The sequence below is a fragment of the Molothrus aeneus genome, chromosome 6, assembly GCF_037042795.1.
Source record: "Molothrus aeneus isolate 106 chromosome 6, BPBGC_Maene_1.0, whole genome shotgun sequence".
NCBI lineage: Eukaryota > Metazoa > Chordata > Aves > Passeriformes > Icteridae > Molothrus > Molothrus aeneus.
The window spans coordinates 30084150-30099138 of NC_089651.1; the positions used below are offsets into that span (position 1 = coordinate 30084150).

Genomic DNA, 14989 nt, shown 5'->3' on the forward strand with positions numbered 1-14989 from the left:
CGGCGTGACCCGCCGCCGCCGCGCTGCTCCCAGGCCTGGGCGCCTGCCCACGTGTACATGGCTGCATGCCCCTTGCCAGGGTTAATGACATGAACCTCAGCGGGGAGTTGTAAAAATGTGTTTCAAACGCCACTGCCGACAGCCGCCGCTGCGCTGTGTCTACAGACATTTCTCGGCTCCTTAATTGAGGAGCGCGTTTTCAGAATGTTTCGAGGGACCCAGATCGGAGTAAGAAGCAGGGGGCGGCTGGCATACCCGCAGGTACTCCCGGCGGGGGCGCGGCCCGGCAGTGGAGGTGTGGCGGTGCGGTTGTGGGCGAGGCCAAGGCGGGAGGGGCGGAGGCGGATCCAAAGGGGCGGGCGGAGGCTGCTGGGAGTCGTGCGCTGCCGGTGCGTGAGTAGCTGGCGGCAGCGATGCTCAACTGCTGGGAAGCCGTGCTGGGCGCCGCCGTCTCCGTCCCCGTCTTTCTTTTCGTGGCAGCGCCCTACATCAGGTGCGTCTTACCGAGCGCAGCCCCTGCCCTTCGCGTATGTTCAGCCCCGCAGAGCGGCGCCCGTGTGTGTCTGTGTGCGTGTGTGCAGAGCGGGAATCCCGTTCTGCAGCCCGCGCTGGGGTCGGAGCTATTCCGGCCTGCCCAGCTCCAGCGCCCCGGTGACACTGCCACGCTGCGGGGCTCGCTCAGCCCCGACGCCGCCCGCCGCGTTCCCCGGGCTCCGTCCGGGCACCGGCGCGCTCGCGGAGGCGCGGCAGGGGGCGGGGCCCACGTTCTCCTCAGGGCGCGGCGGCGCAGCCCATTGGCCGAAAGGCCCCGGGGCGCGCGGCAGCAGCCAATGGGAGCCGTGGCCCCACTTGACGCACGGACGGGGCGGGGCCCGGGGCGGGGCCGCGCTCGGGAAAGCGCGGGGGATTGGGGGGCGCGGTGCCGGTGTCCCGGTCGCGACAGGCTCGTGACCAGTCGCTTCAGGGGGGGCGCCCGTGACTCCCTGGGGCCGGGGCGCAGCGGTGAGCCCGAGTGTTGATGCGAACCCCCAGGCTCTGGGTGCTCAGCCCCGGACGGGGCCCGCTGAGGCGACAGAAGTGACTGGTGCCTCCCCTCTTGCAGGCGCTATGTCGCTGGAGGACGGTGTAAGTCGACAGCAAGGCTGGAGGGGAAGGTGGTGATAATCACAGGAGCCAACACAGGCATCGGGAAGGAAACCGCCAGAGACCTCGCACGAAGAGGCAAGTGCAGGCATCCCTCTGCAGCCGGAGCGGCTGTGCCTTGTGTCAGTAGCCCCTTTTCTGGACCTAAGGAAGACGTGTTGTAGGCTTATATTGAACTAAACTGGATTCCAGAGTTACTGCAGATGAGCCCAAGTGCTGTTCCTTCAGAGGCTGTAACCACTGAGGTGCGAGTTCCCAGTTCCTTAACTGTTTACATTGCTTGGACTCCAAAAAGTCATAAAGTTCCTTGGGGAATGAAAATGCGTTGCATTGCAACTGATTTGAGAGGACTGGGGAAGTTCCTGGACTCTGCTTGTATGAAGCTGGGAAATGCCATAGGTCCACCACTGTGTGCTTTAGTTATATTTCAAGCTAATTTGATGTAAATGTTATTTGGCTAACTGGTAAGAAGATTAAACTACCTGTTCACAATCCATTTAGAAATTACTCTGGCTGGAATCCATCACCTTTATGTGCTCTTGGCTTGATGTTCCCATTATAGAGGCAGATAACAACCCTATCATACCGTTGTTGTTGTATGCACTCCTGACCTGGGAGAACATGGACAGAGGCATGTTAAGATGTGCATTTGCCTGGTCTGAAATCATCTTTCAGCAGGACTGTAACTCACACTTGAGTGGGAAAGGCTTTGTCTCTTCCAGCCACCCTCCTGACTGATGCTAGTTCCCTAAAGAAACAATATATTGTTTGTAATTGCTGGGCATGGTCAGCCTGCTTGTTGTAGCCTGGATCATCCAGTGTGCTCCAGTGATCTCAGTTCCTGTTCCTATTGTTCCCCCCTCCCCTCCTTGCAGGTGCAAGGGTAATTATTGCCTGCAGAGACACAGCAAAGGCAGAAGCTGCAGCCAATGAAATCCGAGCTGAGACAGGGAACCAGGAAGTCATTGCGAAAAAACTGGACTTGGCTGATACTAAGTCTATCCGGGAGTTTGCTGAGAGATTTCTAGCAGGTACAGTCTCTAGATTCTTCTTTTTAGTGAGAATATTTTGCCAAGGACTGCTGTCTGTTCTTCTAACCATTGCCAAATCCCTGCCCTGCTTGTCTCTGTACCTCTTGGGTGCTGTGGTTCATAGCAGGGGCTGGTCAGACGCCAGGAGCTAGTTTGTGGTAGGAGATGTATCCTTTTTTTTTTAAGATGATGTAGCTGCAAGTCAGACAGCAAGGGGTGACTTGTGCTACTTTCTTGTCTGCATTCTCTGTTCCCTTGTTTAAGGATGTCTGTTGTTTCTTACAGAGGAGAAGGAACTCCATATTCTCATTAATAATGCTGGGGTAATGTTATGCCCTTACTCCAAGACTGCTGATGGCTTTGAGATGCAGCTGGGAGTCAATCATCTTGGTAAGGCCTGTGGAAGCATGTTTGCACTCAATATGGAATCATAGAATCATCAAGTGGTTTGGGTTGGAATTGCCCTTAAAGATCAACTTCTAACATGGACATCTGTTGCAAAATGCCAAAGGAAAATCCTGCTGTCAGATTTTCTCTTCCTCATTCTTCCTTTTACAGAAAGGATGGAGGGCTAGAGTCGAGAGTTCTGGAGATGCAATGTGATGTATTTGTGTATCGTGGATACAGTTTAAGTATCTGTATGTGTTACCTGGGACATTTTGAAATGTATGACAGCTCCAGCTTTTTGAAGATGAGGAGCAGAACTTGAAGGCCCCAGAAAAGTGTAGATGTTAATTCAGAGGAATTGATCAGAAATTTTCTTTTTGCTGGACTTGAAATGAGGGCAGCAGCAAGATACCACATATAAGCAAGCAGGGGAGCCCTTCCCAGAAGGATGACCTTTTGTCTCCCCCCTAGGTCACTTTCTCTTGACCTTCCTCTTGCTGGAGCGTCTGAAGCAGTGTGCCCCCGCCCGCATCGTGAACGTGTCCTCACTGGCTCACCATGGCGGGCGAATCCGCTTCCATGATCTGCATGGGGAGAAGAGCTACAATCGCGGCCTTGCCTACTGCCACAGCAAACTGGCCAACGTGCTCTTCACCCGGGAGCTGGCCAGGCGCCTGCAAGGCAAGTTCCAGAGGCAGGAGGGGTGTTTGTCTGCTTGGCTTTCTGAGCACTGTGGATGGGGAGAGTGGGTTGAAGAAAGGGCTGCAAATCGTCTATGCAGAAATTGGATGGTTTGAGGCAAATGTCACTGAGAGCTCTTTGCAGGAAGAAAATATCTCCTGTCTGGGGAACCAGGAGACTTACAACACAGATTGTCTTTAAAACAACAGGGTAGAGGAGTTTAGTAGGTTAGCATGTCTCATTTTTCTGTGGTGCTTGTCAAATACTAGCTGCATCCATGCAGACAGTTGTGGTATGTGGATGGAAGCTGGAAACAGAGCCACAGCTGCAGTCTCCAATAGAAAACCTAATGCACACTCAAGCTGCCTTAAAGGTTAATGGTCTGTAGAACAGCATAAGATTAGACAGTACCTTGTAAGTCACAACATCTGTCACAGTTGTGTCATTAAGTCCAGTTCATAAACTTAAGTAGTACTTATTTACTACAGAAGCAGTGTCTTCCCCAGGAAATTACTATTAAAGTCAAAAGAGGCAGGTGTTCTCAAAAGCCTGCTGGAAACTGCTACTGGTTTAGCACTCAGGCCCCCTTAGCACTTTGTTTTGCAGAAGGCACATAGTGACTCCTGTGTTTAGAAGGGAGCAGGGGATGCTCCAGTGCCATGGATGAGTGATTTAAACTGCTTCAAGAATCACCATCAAAGGTATTATTAGCAAAAGTGTTTTTAACCTGATGTCATAAAAGGGTGACTTAACAAGTATGATGGCAAAGTCACTCTGTTACTTACATGGAAGACACATACAAAGGAAAACTGATTTAGAATTAAGTTAGAATGATTCATACTGGACTAGAAACACACTGTGTAAGGAAGACCCTCCTGTTGAATCACAAGGCTCAGCAGGGTGCTTTTTGAACTCCTTAGGGAGCCTAGGTCCAGTTTGAGTTTCAGACTTAGACAATTTATTTGTAATGGAATTATCTATACAAAGTTTATAATAATCATAATTGAGTAGCTACATGGACTAGTAATGTTTCCTCAGTATTAATTCAGCAATCGGTCACTTACCAAGGATTTGTTGCAAGCAAAGGGCCTCTCTGCCTTGCTTAAGGAAGGCTCTCAGTCTCAGGTAAGAAATCTCAAACCTTGAGAGGCATGTCTGCTCCAGGGTTGTTACCTGCTGTGCAGTCCAGTTGCAGCTTGAGCTGAGGTTCAGCCGGGCTCATCCAAAGGTTTGCTGTTGGTAAAAGGTCTCTGCCCTGAGGAGCAGCCTTGAGAGGTGAGCCAGCTCAAGGGCAGACTGTCGCCCTGCAGTCAAATCTCCTAGCAGGGAGAGCTCAGAGAAGGTTTACTTAGGCTATAATATTTATGGAATGGAGTGGTTGGCTTGTAGTCAAATTACATACAGTGGGAAAGGTACACAAGACTCAGTGCATCCACAACCTTATTTGTTCCTGGATAGAAAAGTATTGGAAAAGCCACGTGCTACTTGTGTGAACTGCCTGATGGGTGTTCCAAATGCATGTGCACTGATACTCACTGGCCTCTGTGGATTTCCTAGAGGAGTTCTGGCCTGTTTACAGCTCACACCTTTACCTTCTTTGGAGCCTGTACCAAACTACTGCTGATTTGGCTAAGAGGTCAAGTGTATCCATCACATCCAGCATGCAGTAATTACAGAGGACTGCACTTACTCTCTGTATCAAAGGCTACTTAAAGGACTCCTCCTTTAAGTTACAGAATATCTACAGGTCGAATTGAGGAGTATATTACCCTTCTTTTAAAGACACTTTGATCCAAGCAGATTTGTCCTGGACTACTTTATTTTGCCATAGGCACTAAAGTCACAGCAAACGCTCTCCATCCCGGGTCTGTCTATTCGGATCTGGTCCGGCACTCATTTGTAATGACCTGGATGTGGAAGATATTCTCCTTCTTCCTGAAGACACCTTGTGAAGGAGCTCAGACCAGTATCTACTGTGCAGTAGCTGAGGAGCTGGAGTCTGTGACAGGACAGTATTTCAGGTGGGTGCAAGCTAATGAAGTGACACTGTGGAAGGCAACTTGGTTGGCTGAGGAATATGGGACTTACTGTCATTGTTCATTATGAAGGGACCAGGTAACAGGCTGTCTGGTAAGACTGAGGGTGACAAATAGAGCATTACCCCTTTCAGGTCTGTTGCAGTCATGTTAGAAGAAATACCCGATCTGTGCAACACTGCATACAATAGCATGTCCTTTAGTGCTAGAAATATTAATGTACTGAAAGTGCAGGAATGGCTGTCACATGCTCAGAGCTCTAATGCTGACCTGCCTAACACTTGGGAAAATCACTTTTCAGTAGAACTGTGTAGTTAATTAGGTCACTTCAGTCAATTCTGGGAAGACACTTCATTTCCCTTCGTAGTTTTACACCACTGGAGCAGAAGGGCCTGTGCTCTCAGGGAGCTGGGAGAGCTGATGGAGCTGCAGAGACAGGTGAGATTTTCAGGTCTGGCATGTGACCAGATAACTTTATCCTCCAGTGTGATAGACCCACCAGCTGGGAGGGACTCTTGCTGGGCTGTTTGTCACACTGTCATGGAAATGATCTTGTTTAGCTCCCGTTACAAAACCTGTTATTTTTTTACTTCTTTGACTCATTCCAGAACCCTACATTGTTCTCCTTTTCCCATCACCAAAAACCACAGCCCAGAGCAGTTTCAAGTCATCATCATTCTATATCTGAAGACTGCTATTTGAACAGATTCCCACAGCTATGTCTGCCAGCTTCCCACTGCATGTAGAGCACTGTAACAATACTGTTTTTTGGGAACAAATATGAAAAGTTGTGGGGTTTTTTCCTCCTCCCTCACATGGATGCTGTTGGAGCCATTGTGTCTTTACAGAGCTTTCTTCTTGTGATTTGTAACCAGATTAGTCTCTGTAATGACATCATTGCCTGATCTTCATTTGGGAGTTAGTACCATCTTAATCAGACCTGAATATATAAATAGACATCTTAAGTCTTTTCTGGCTGTCTGTCTTGGGATAAAAATGAAGCATTGATGTCCTGAAGTACAGAAAACTGGTAGAATTTAAACTCATTTAAAAAAAGGAGTTTTGGACCTGGTGGGAAATGAGAAGCTTCAATACTAATTCACAATTTACACTGGACTAGCCTAGAATCCTTTTCACTTTCCAGGCTATAGAGTATAAAACACAAGTGTGGACATTAAGAAAAAAATTTGCATGCCACAGTGAGACAGGTGGGAGTCCACCAGTCATTTCAGGCATATTAAAGACTCCATTTATAAACACTGTGCTGAATGGAAACCTTACAAGATGCCCTTTCTTCTGTGCTCTTAAACTCCCAAGTTACTGCAGCATTACAGTTGAGAACACCGGACCTCTTTTCCAGACTGAATGCTTTCTGACTGGAGGAGCTGAGAAGAAAGGAGCACAGTTCAAATGATAATGGAAAGGGGGTAACCATACATGGTTATTACAGTGTTATTCTTGGGCATATAGTGGGATAAATAACTTAGAATGAAGGGCTGTTTTGAGTGACTTTTTTGCAGTGTATTTTTAGGAAATGTGCTCCTGAAGAGCTTGGTTAGATCCTATGTGCCTTTTTAGTGGTATTAATAAGAATGCACACTAGTGAGGTTTCTTTAAAAGTTGAGACAACAGATAGAGCTACACCTGCTTGCCAGTTCTTGGTGCCATTGGGAGAGATTCTTCCTTAGCTAGTTGGAAAGAAATCTTTCTCATGGTGGCTTAGCACCAACACTTGCTCATTTGCTGGATAGCTCCCACCATTCTTGAACTAGTCTTGAATTAAGCTGATAGAGAGCAACTCCCTAATCTTAACACAGATGTTTCAGTGTACTTTAAAGTCTCCTATTTAGACTTTAAAGAATTAGAAGAATGTTTTTCTTACAGTGATTGCCAGCCAGCGTACGTATCTCCACGTGGTCGGGATGATGAGACGGCAAAGAAACTCTGGAGCGTGAGCTGTGAGCTCCTTGGCATCCAGTGGGACTGAGCTGCACCAAGAGTGTCCCTGGCTCGGCCCAGCAAAGCTTCTCCAGGGAACAGCACTGCTGAGAGACCTCAAGAGTACAACACTGATACTGCAGCTGCCCTAAGGATGGCTCTGCAGGTACAACATAATTCGAATTTCTGGAATATTACACTTAAAGGATTGAGATTTGTAAGCAATCAGTCCCTCTTCCTAGCTGGCGAATTAGAGCACCAATGCAGGGAACAACTTGCTTGTTATCTCACACAGCAGCTCGAGGCTGTGGTTCTCTGGCTTCAGAATAGAAAGGGAGGTTGCAGTATTAGGTTTAGATTATGAAGTAACAAGGCATTACTTTAAATAAAGTTTGGTTGTTTTTTTCCCTAACAGCAATAGTAATAAGGTAGGACTAAACTTATGAATTTAGTATGACTCTAAACTATGAGATTACTTTCAGTTCCTACCCTTTGAACTGGCAGAGCAAAAATACTTTGGGATATTAGATTTTCTGGAAAGTTATGCAGTACTCTTTAGCACACAAAAACAGGTCCTGGCCTTTTTGTGCCAAGCATTAGGTGAAGTATTTTACATGGAATCACTTTCTCTGCATGCTCTGTAAGAAGCTGGACCCTAGCCACTGAGGTATTGTGGCCCTTAATACCCACTGATTGCAGTAGGTTTATTGGGGGTTGGCAAATCTTCTGAGAACCCAGGTTTTGGTGCAGGTGACTAGGAGGGCTGCAGTTGTGCACAGACAAGTTATTTAAAAAATCAGCATCTCTCTCATGAAGCATTGAACAAAGATGGTGTAAAAGTTGTCACAGTAAACCCCCCAGCTGCACTTTAAATGACTTTAGAACCTAGAAAACAGAGCAGAATGAACAAGGAGCATCTCAACCATGTAAAAAAATATTAAACAACTTCAGCTGAGACTTTAGCTTTAAATGACACCAAACTTCCTAGAGCTAGATAGCTGAAGCAGGAGGCAGCACTATCTTGGTATTATGGTCAAGCTGGCTCCAGGACAGGAAGGTAAGACTTGCACAGAAATCCTTGTGTTTGTCTGCCCAGCAGCTACAGGGCAGGCAGTGCCTGGCTGCCAGCCAAGGCTGCCACCCTGCCCCTGCAGGACCACACAGCTTGCACTTCCACAAAGCAGCTGCCTCAGGCCACACAGCTCTGGGACTGCTCCCTTGGAAACCCAGTGCTATGTGAGTGCAAATTGCTGGAGTGCAATCCGTGATCAGAGATTATTTCTGAAAGAGTTAAGCAGTCAGAAACCAAGTGCCACAGCTCATAGGATTATCTTCTGCTTCTGAAAAAATGCCTGGAAGTTTTTGGACTTGCATATGAACCTGCCACTGTGACCAACTGCCAGTTTTGGAAAACCAATGCTAATTTTAATTCTTCCTGTCTGGATGCTGCCTATGCAGATGAGTCCTGTGCTACCTCTGAGCAATACTAAATAAAGCCATTTTCCTTTTACAACAGGACCCTGTATCTTCTTTCAGAAATGCTGAATCAGTTTACTTGGTGTTGCTGTTATCTGCACCTGCCTCACTAATGTAGAGAATTCAGTCCAGGTAGCATTTTAAAATAAGTTCCTTTGTGTTTCTCCCTGTCACTCTACTTTTTTTCACCCCTCCCTCTTTGTGCTGCATCCCAATGATGAAGCTAAATCCACAACTATAACGTAGCAGTAGAATGTTACCTACCACTGGAGCCTTGGCTTGCTTTCTGTGTGTCATTCTCTGATCTTGAAAGTGGCTTCAGGAGCAAGAGAAACCATTTCTTAAAAAAGCAGAAAAGCGTCTCTGGTGTTAAATGTTTTTGCCCTTGCAGGTCAATGAACTTCTCAAAAAGTGTAATTGTAGATTTAACATTTAAGACATATTAAATAAACATTTCCATAGACATACATCCACTCTCTTTGACCTTGAGCAAGTAATTTATACTTCTCAGCTGATCTCTAAAAAATGAGGAAACTAAAGCTCATTTAGCTGTCTCAAAGGGAGGCCTGTAAGGGAGAGTTAGATTAACTTGCAAAGCTCCCTAAAGAGGATTACTGAGTACACGCATGAAGCTGAACTACCTAGGCTACCTAGCTGCTGGGGGGACTTCTAAAGATGTGACATTCCAGTAGAGCTAAATATTGAGGATACTCAGTAACATGTAAATTTGGCATGATACAACAATTACCCCCCTTCTAATTACTCCACTAAGCATAGCCAAAAGCAAAATGCAGGTCTAGAAAGAGAACCCTAGCTGTGCTGAGATAAAAAAATAAACTGAAAATACATTAACAGTCATAATACTTTATTTTTGTTTTAGTTGTAAACAAATCTTGGTCAGTAACAGAGAAATTCTCTTAAACTGGCAGTATTCAATCCCTTCTTCCTGCTCAAAAATTCAAAGCCCCTTGATAATTGCACTATTTTTGACACAATGTAATTAATCGGGGTCAAAATTCCAGTTCTGCTGGTACAAGAAAGATCCCTACAATTCCAGGTTAAGAACATCAAATTACACCAAACACTATATAAAGTGCATCAGATACAGTGCAAAGAGGTCAGGAAGAAAGGCAGGTAGGGAACTGACGGGTCTGCACGGCAACCTCCACTCTCAGTGCTCTCTGCAGCTGAAGGAACGTGAGCAGAACAGGAGCATGACAGCAATGCAGATCTGGATACCCACACACAGTAAAATCTCCTCCCCATAATCAGAGATTTAAAAATGACTGAAGCCATAGGTAGTGTCACGTTTTAGGATTAGCCTGATGGCTGTAAGCTGATGGAAAGCTAGGTCAGTCTGGCCAAGGAAACAAAAGCTTTCATTAGTACTGCTCACTAATGAGATAATGCAAATCTGTGGTCAGGGGATTCTGAAAGCTGTATGTGGTCATTTCTGCTCTAGTGAGCAGAGCACCTCCAAAGTGTTTTGTCAGCTCTTGAAGCCCTGAAGAAGATGGACCAAATCCTTTCCAACACCATGGAAGTCTGTTCTTTCATTAGAGTGAGCTTGGGGATAGTGCAAAACTCTTACTTCATAGTCTCAATTATTTTATGTACTAAAACTATTTACAATTACATTACACTTCAGAAAACCTGTTCGTTTTTTGATGTAAACAACTTTTTAAAAAAAAAAGTGAATTAGTTTTCCTACTTCTTGTGCTGAAATACATGTAAACAGCAAACACAAACTTGGGGAATGCCATGTTTTGTTTTGTTGGTTTTTTTTTTGACAGTCCTACTACTGTCTAACACATTTTTGCCAGTTTGTCATGTCCCAATACTAGTTGCAGAGAAGCAGACACTTTTTTTCAGCATTCCTGAACACAGACATTGCACAGAGATTGCTGCTTTTTTTTCATAAAACCGATCAACCTAACACTTCCAGAGCAAAACCCATCAATACAGGGCATGTCCAGTTCCGTGTTCTATTGTACTTGACAGGGACAAATTATTCTGGTAATAAATAAATAAATACATCCCTATGTGACAGGGATACAGACCACCTGTTTAATTTTGCCACAGCTTGCTCTATCCTTATTCTTTGCCATACCGGATGAAAAACTGTGGAAGTTTACTGTCAACTATTCAGTCATAAAGCTGCATCACAATGATTTATTGGGTATTACTGCAGTAAAGAAAGAGGCACATGATTTTTTCAGCTATTTTAAAGGCTTATTTTCCCTTTGTACTCCCCTTACAGCACATGCCCTTTATAACTTCATTCATTTAGTTGGCACTAGCCCAAGTGCCACATGTATGGCACATATCACACAGTGTGACTGGTAACTTCAAATCTGCCAAAAGAATCAGTTCCTACCTTATCAAACAAACTAAAAAAACCTGGGTACATTATACTGGGTGGGGGGGGGAGATAAAAAAGAAGTAGCAATGATTTGTCTAGAGGCTTAAAAAAAAAATCTGAGTTTTAGTCTTTGAAACAGAAGAACTCTCCACTTTTGAAAACTTTCCAGGAAAGATCACAAAAATTTTATACTCTAGGCTACAATGAGTTGATAAATTTTTTCTGTCCTCTCTACATATGTTTTCTGGATTAAAAATAAAACATATTATTAAGTCCAGTGCTTTTCAAAAAATATCAATCCCCCCAAAAATTAAAAGCCAACAAAACCCAAAAACTAAAGCCAGAAACAGAAGCGCTCTCTTCCATACACCTAAATCCTTGCTTGTTCAGTTTGAAACTGCCCCCCCTCCCCCCATCAAAAAGAGAGCCAAAAAACACCCTGAGGTAGTGACTGTTTGTCAGAATACAGGACTGGCACTTGTAATTTAGTTCCCTTCCTTTCACCAGAGGCACATTAGCAGCATCCGTCTGCCACCGACATCAGCCAACAGAGCTCCATTTTACCTGGAGGCTGCCGAAGCAGACACCTCTGAGCTGTCCTGAAGCCTTCTCCTTCAGCAGGACGGCTCATGTCAGTTGCACATCACTTCCTAGTGCCCTGGGGGAGCCGGTTTCTCCCCTTGGGCTGGTGCACGGAGAGCCACTGGGCACAGATGGCCGTGACGACGTGGTCGCCGCTGCTGTCGGCCAGCTGCCGCACGCGCTGCACCAGCTGCACGGCGCGTGCCCGCTCCTGCCGCACCGACACCAGGTACGCCGAGCGCAGCTTGTTGCACAGCAGGTACGCCTGGATCTGACACCAGAGCCTGGTCAGAAAGCTGGAGCAAACTAACTGGACAAGCTCAAGCAAGGACTACACAGGAAATACCCACTGCAGAAGCGTGTTGTACGAGGCAGCAGCACCACATTACCAAACACAGCATGGCATGAAGCAGATCCCAGTGAAGGAGATGGGCAAACAGGTGTATTTTATTAAGTTTGTGTCTTGTAGACACTCCTTTACTCTATGACCATGAAATTACTCTCAGGAATCCTATCTTGTGCATTAATTACAGTATCCTCACAGCAACGTGTATGAATCTGTCATTTCTTCCACTGCTGGTTATAGACAACTCCCATCTTTCAGTGATAGATCTTAGAGAAAAGCAGAATTAAAAGCCCATTTTTCAATCTGCCTACAACAGTGAGTTTGTCATTCAGAGCAGACAGAGGACTGTCAAAACTCTTTAGATTTTATTCCCAGCAATGGCACTCAGGATCTACAACAATCCCCAAAGGCTGAGTCACAGCCACTTCTATAAACAGGCATCTACTGTTCTCCATGGCTTGGCTGGCTGGCATGAAAGCCAACAAAGATATGAACTAGTTTAGGCTTCATTTCCTCTAAGAGAAAAAGTCTATCAGAAGCTGGAGAAGTTTTAACATTTAACTCTTGATCACCACGGAAATAGTACAATCCTGAAACAAGAAGCTGATGTGGTCATCATTAGCTGCCTGCTATTACTAGAAACCTGCATGCACCTATGTGAACAGTTGAATAACAAACTAACAAACCCACCAATGTGCCTTTCTGAAATACTTTTCCTCCCACTCTAATAAATGTCCAGCCCTCGCTCTCAGGGCTCTCAGGGAACTAATAGGGATAGTCCCAGTTGATATTTGTATGTCACAGCTTTACACATGTCACAAACACCATGGCCTTGAGGGATTCACTGTGATTTCAACAATCTAGGAAGGTAGCCTTCAAAAATCATATTTGCATGAGGATGAGAGAGAAGACAGTGAAAAAGACCCTGCAAGCTGCAGACCAAGACTGGGCTGTTTAGCTCTTGCTACTTTACTTACCTTGTTTTCATCACTGTCCATATCCTGAATCAGATTATCAAGATCCTGTATCCAAAGAAGGGAAAAGATGTTCACATTTAAAGTGATAATAGTCTGAAAAACTTTACCCCATCAGGGATCAAACCCCTGTGGACAGGCAGGGCTGCTGAGATGACAGCAGGTGCTTAGACTGTCCCAGCTGCAAGAGTTGCAGATGTAGAAAATACAAAAAAATACTAATTCCAAGTCTTCCCTTTCCCCACAGCTTTTCCTGCCTGCCATCTCTGGGGGGTATCCCTAGAGAATGCTATGAGTCTCTCCTGGACATGGCTTGTGTTGCATGAAATGAATTTGTAGGTTCCCCCCATCCCAGCAGGAGTTACCCCATGCCCCACCCTGACCCAAAGAGTGGACGGCATCCCCTAATCTAATTAATAGAACTAGCAGAGTGCATCTCCTTCCTTCACTGGGATGGAAAAAACACTGTGGTAGGCAAAGGGAACCACAAAATTGGTTCCCATGGAGGCAGGAGTTTCCTGCCTCCACATGTGCTCTGTGTTAGCCAGGGAGGCCTCACTGAAGGGAACACCCCACAGCATTTGACAGGATCTTGTGAAGCAAATGTTCCGTGCCCCCCATGGGTATCCATTTGGGAAGTGCTGGGTAGGAGTGTGCTACAGCTACTTATGGCTTCCTCTTAGAGTATCTTGTACAAGCAAGCCATGCACTCCCAACTTGCAGCTATGCCCACAGCAAGGAGCCAGAGCATCTGAAGGACTCACTGAAAGAGCAGTACAGGCACCAGACTTCCCTGCAGCCTGTATGGTCTATATCCTTTTTACTTCAAAATAGACACAATGCAGGACAGAATTACCTCAGCAGGAATGTTTCTGAACTCATTTAGACAGTTTAGGATAATGTTATCCCCATCATTTTTTGCTGCCACTCCAGACTCATTGACACACTTCAGGAGCTGCTGGATCTCACTGTATTTCTGCTGCTTCACCAGCTGCTTGGCCACTCTGCTGTACACTTCTGTAGCCTCCAGCTGGAAGTCCTAGAGGTAGTTGGAACATCAGAGCAACACAGTGAATGCTCTCAGCAGGTTTGCTCAGCGGGAGTCTACACAACTGAGACAGTCTCTCCTAAGGACAAAATACCACACTACGCTCCAAAAACTCAAAGCTGTTTTGGGAGCCTCTGTTTTTCCACTCACCACTGCTCCAGGTTGACTTAAAGGTTTTTTTATAACCAGACTTGTAAAAATCAATCCTGCTCAAGAACAAGAGTGCTGTTACTGCCTTCTTTTCAGGAGTGGCAAAACAGTTTTATTTCTTCTGGCAAAAGCTCTTTCCTAGATCCCTACCCACCTCTCCCTCACTTAGCACATTCCCAGTATATTTCTCCAGCCTCCCCACCAACAGCCACCCTTTGAATACCCCAAACAGGAGGCAATTGACCATGAGGGGAGAGATGATAAAAGCTGTGAACTGATCCTGCAATGAGTAAGTAAAGAAAAAAAAGGATGGAAATGGAAGTGATAGGCAGCTGGACTCACTGCTCCATTTTTACTGGAGGCAGTGGCTGCTGCTGCTGCTTAGAAGTGCTATTTTTCTAAGGCTCTCCATCTCCCTGCAAACAGGAGTTCTGTCTTGTACATCCTGACCTGAAAGAAGGAGCAGGGCCTGCCACATCCATAAATACTCTTTCAATGTGCCACCTCTGTCCAAAAGTGCCCTGCTCTACTGTCTGGGACTATATGGATGAGAAACACTCAGAAGAGTTTAGAGGCTCATGAGCTATGCTGACTGATAATCATTCAACTTCTACCCAGACATGAGGAATGAGAGGTCCCAAGCCAGAGTTCCCAGTTAATTAATTTTGCTCTCAAATCAGGAGAACAGACAGAGAGAGCCCTGGCCTTATTTATTCACTGTCTTTGCATGACTGTCATGAACTGCAGAGAGGCACCACGTGAGAGGTCTCTACACACATCTGTGACTGTGGTTTGCCAGAGTTGAGGCACTGAACAAGGTGCACAGCAAAGGAAA

At 45.8% G+C, this 14989-nt stretch overlaps 2 protein-coding genes across 2 annotated transcripts in view; one reads left to right on the top strand and one right to left on the bottom strand.

Moving 5' to 3' along the window:
• The first annotated feature begins 365 nt into the window (after nucleotides 1-365).
• LOC136558331 (retinol dehydrogenase 12-like) lies at nucleotides 366-9159 on the top strand. The gene is made up of 7 exons (XM_066552699.1): nucleotides 366-493; nucleotides 1103-1221; nucleotides 2019-2174; nucleotides 2460-2564; nucleotides 3033-3242; nucleotides 5074-5263; nucleotides 7163-9159. Exons 1-7 carry the CDS (start codon nucleotides 414-416, stop codon nucleotides 7263-7265), a joined length of 963 nt encoding a protein of 320 aa, XP_066408796.1. The 5' UTR covers nucleotides 366-413; the 3' UTR covers nucleotides 7266-9159.
• Nucleotides 9160-9540: 381 nt separating this feature from the next.
• ZFYVE26 (zinc finger FYVE-type containing 26) overlaps nucleotides 9541-14989 on the bottom strand; it is a 48911-nt gene continuing 43462 nt past the window's right edge. Inside the window, 3 exon segments of the mRNA XM_066552177.1 lie at nucleotides 9541-11907; nucleotides 12960-13004; nucleotides 13813-13995. Of these exon segments, the coding sequence (XP_066408274.1) occupies nucleotides 11698-11907; nucleotides 12960-13004; nucleotides 13813-13995 (438 nt within the window). The 3' untranslated portion in view covers nucleotides 9541-11697.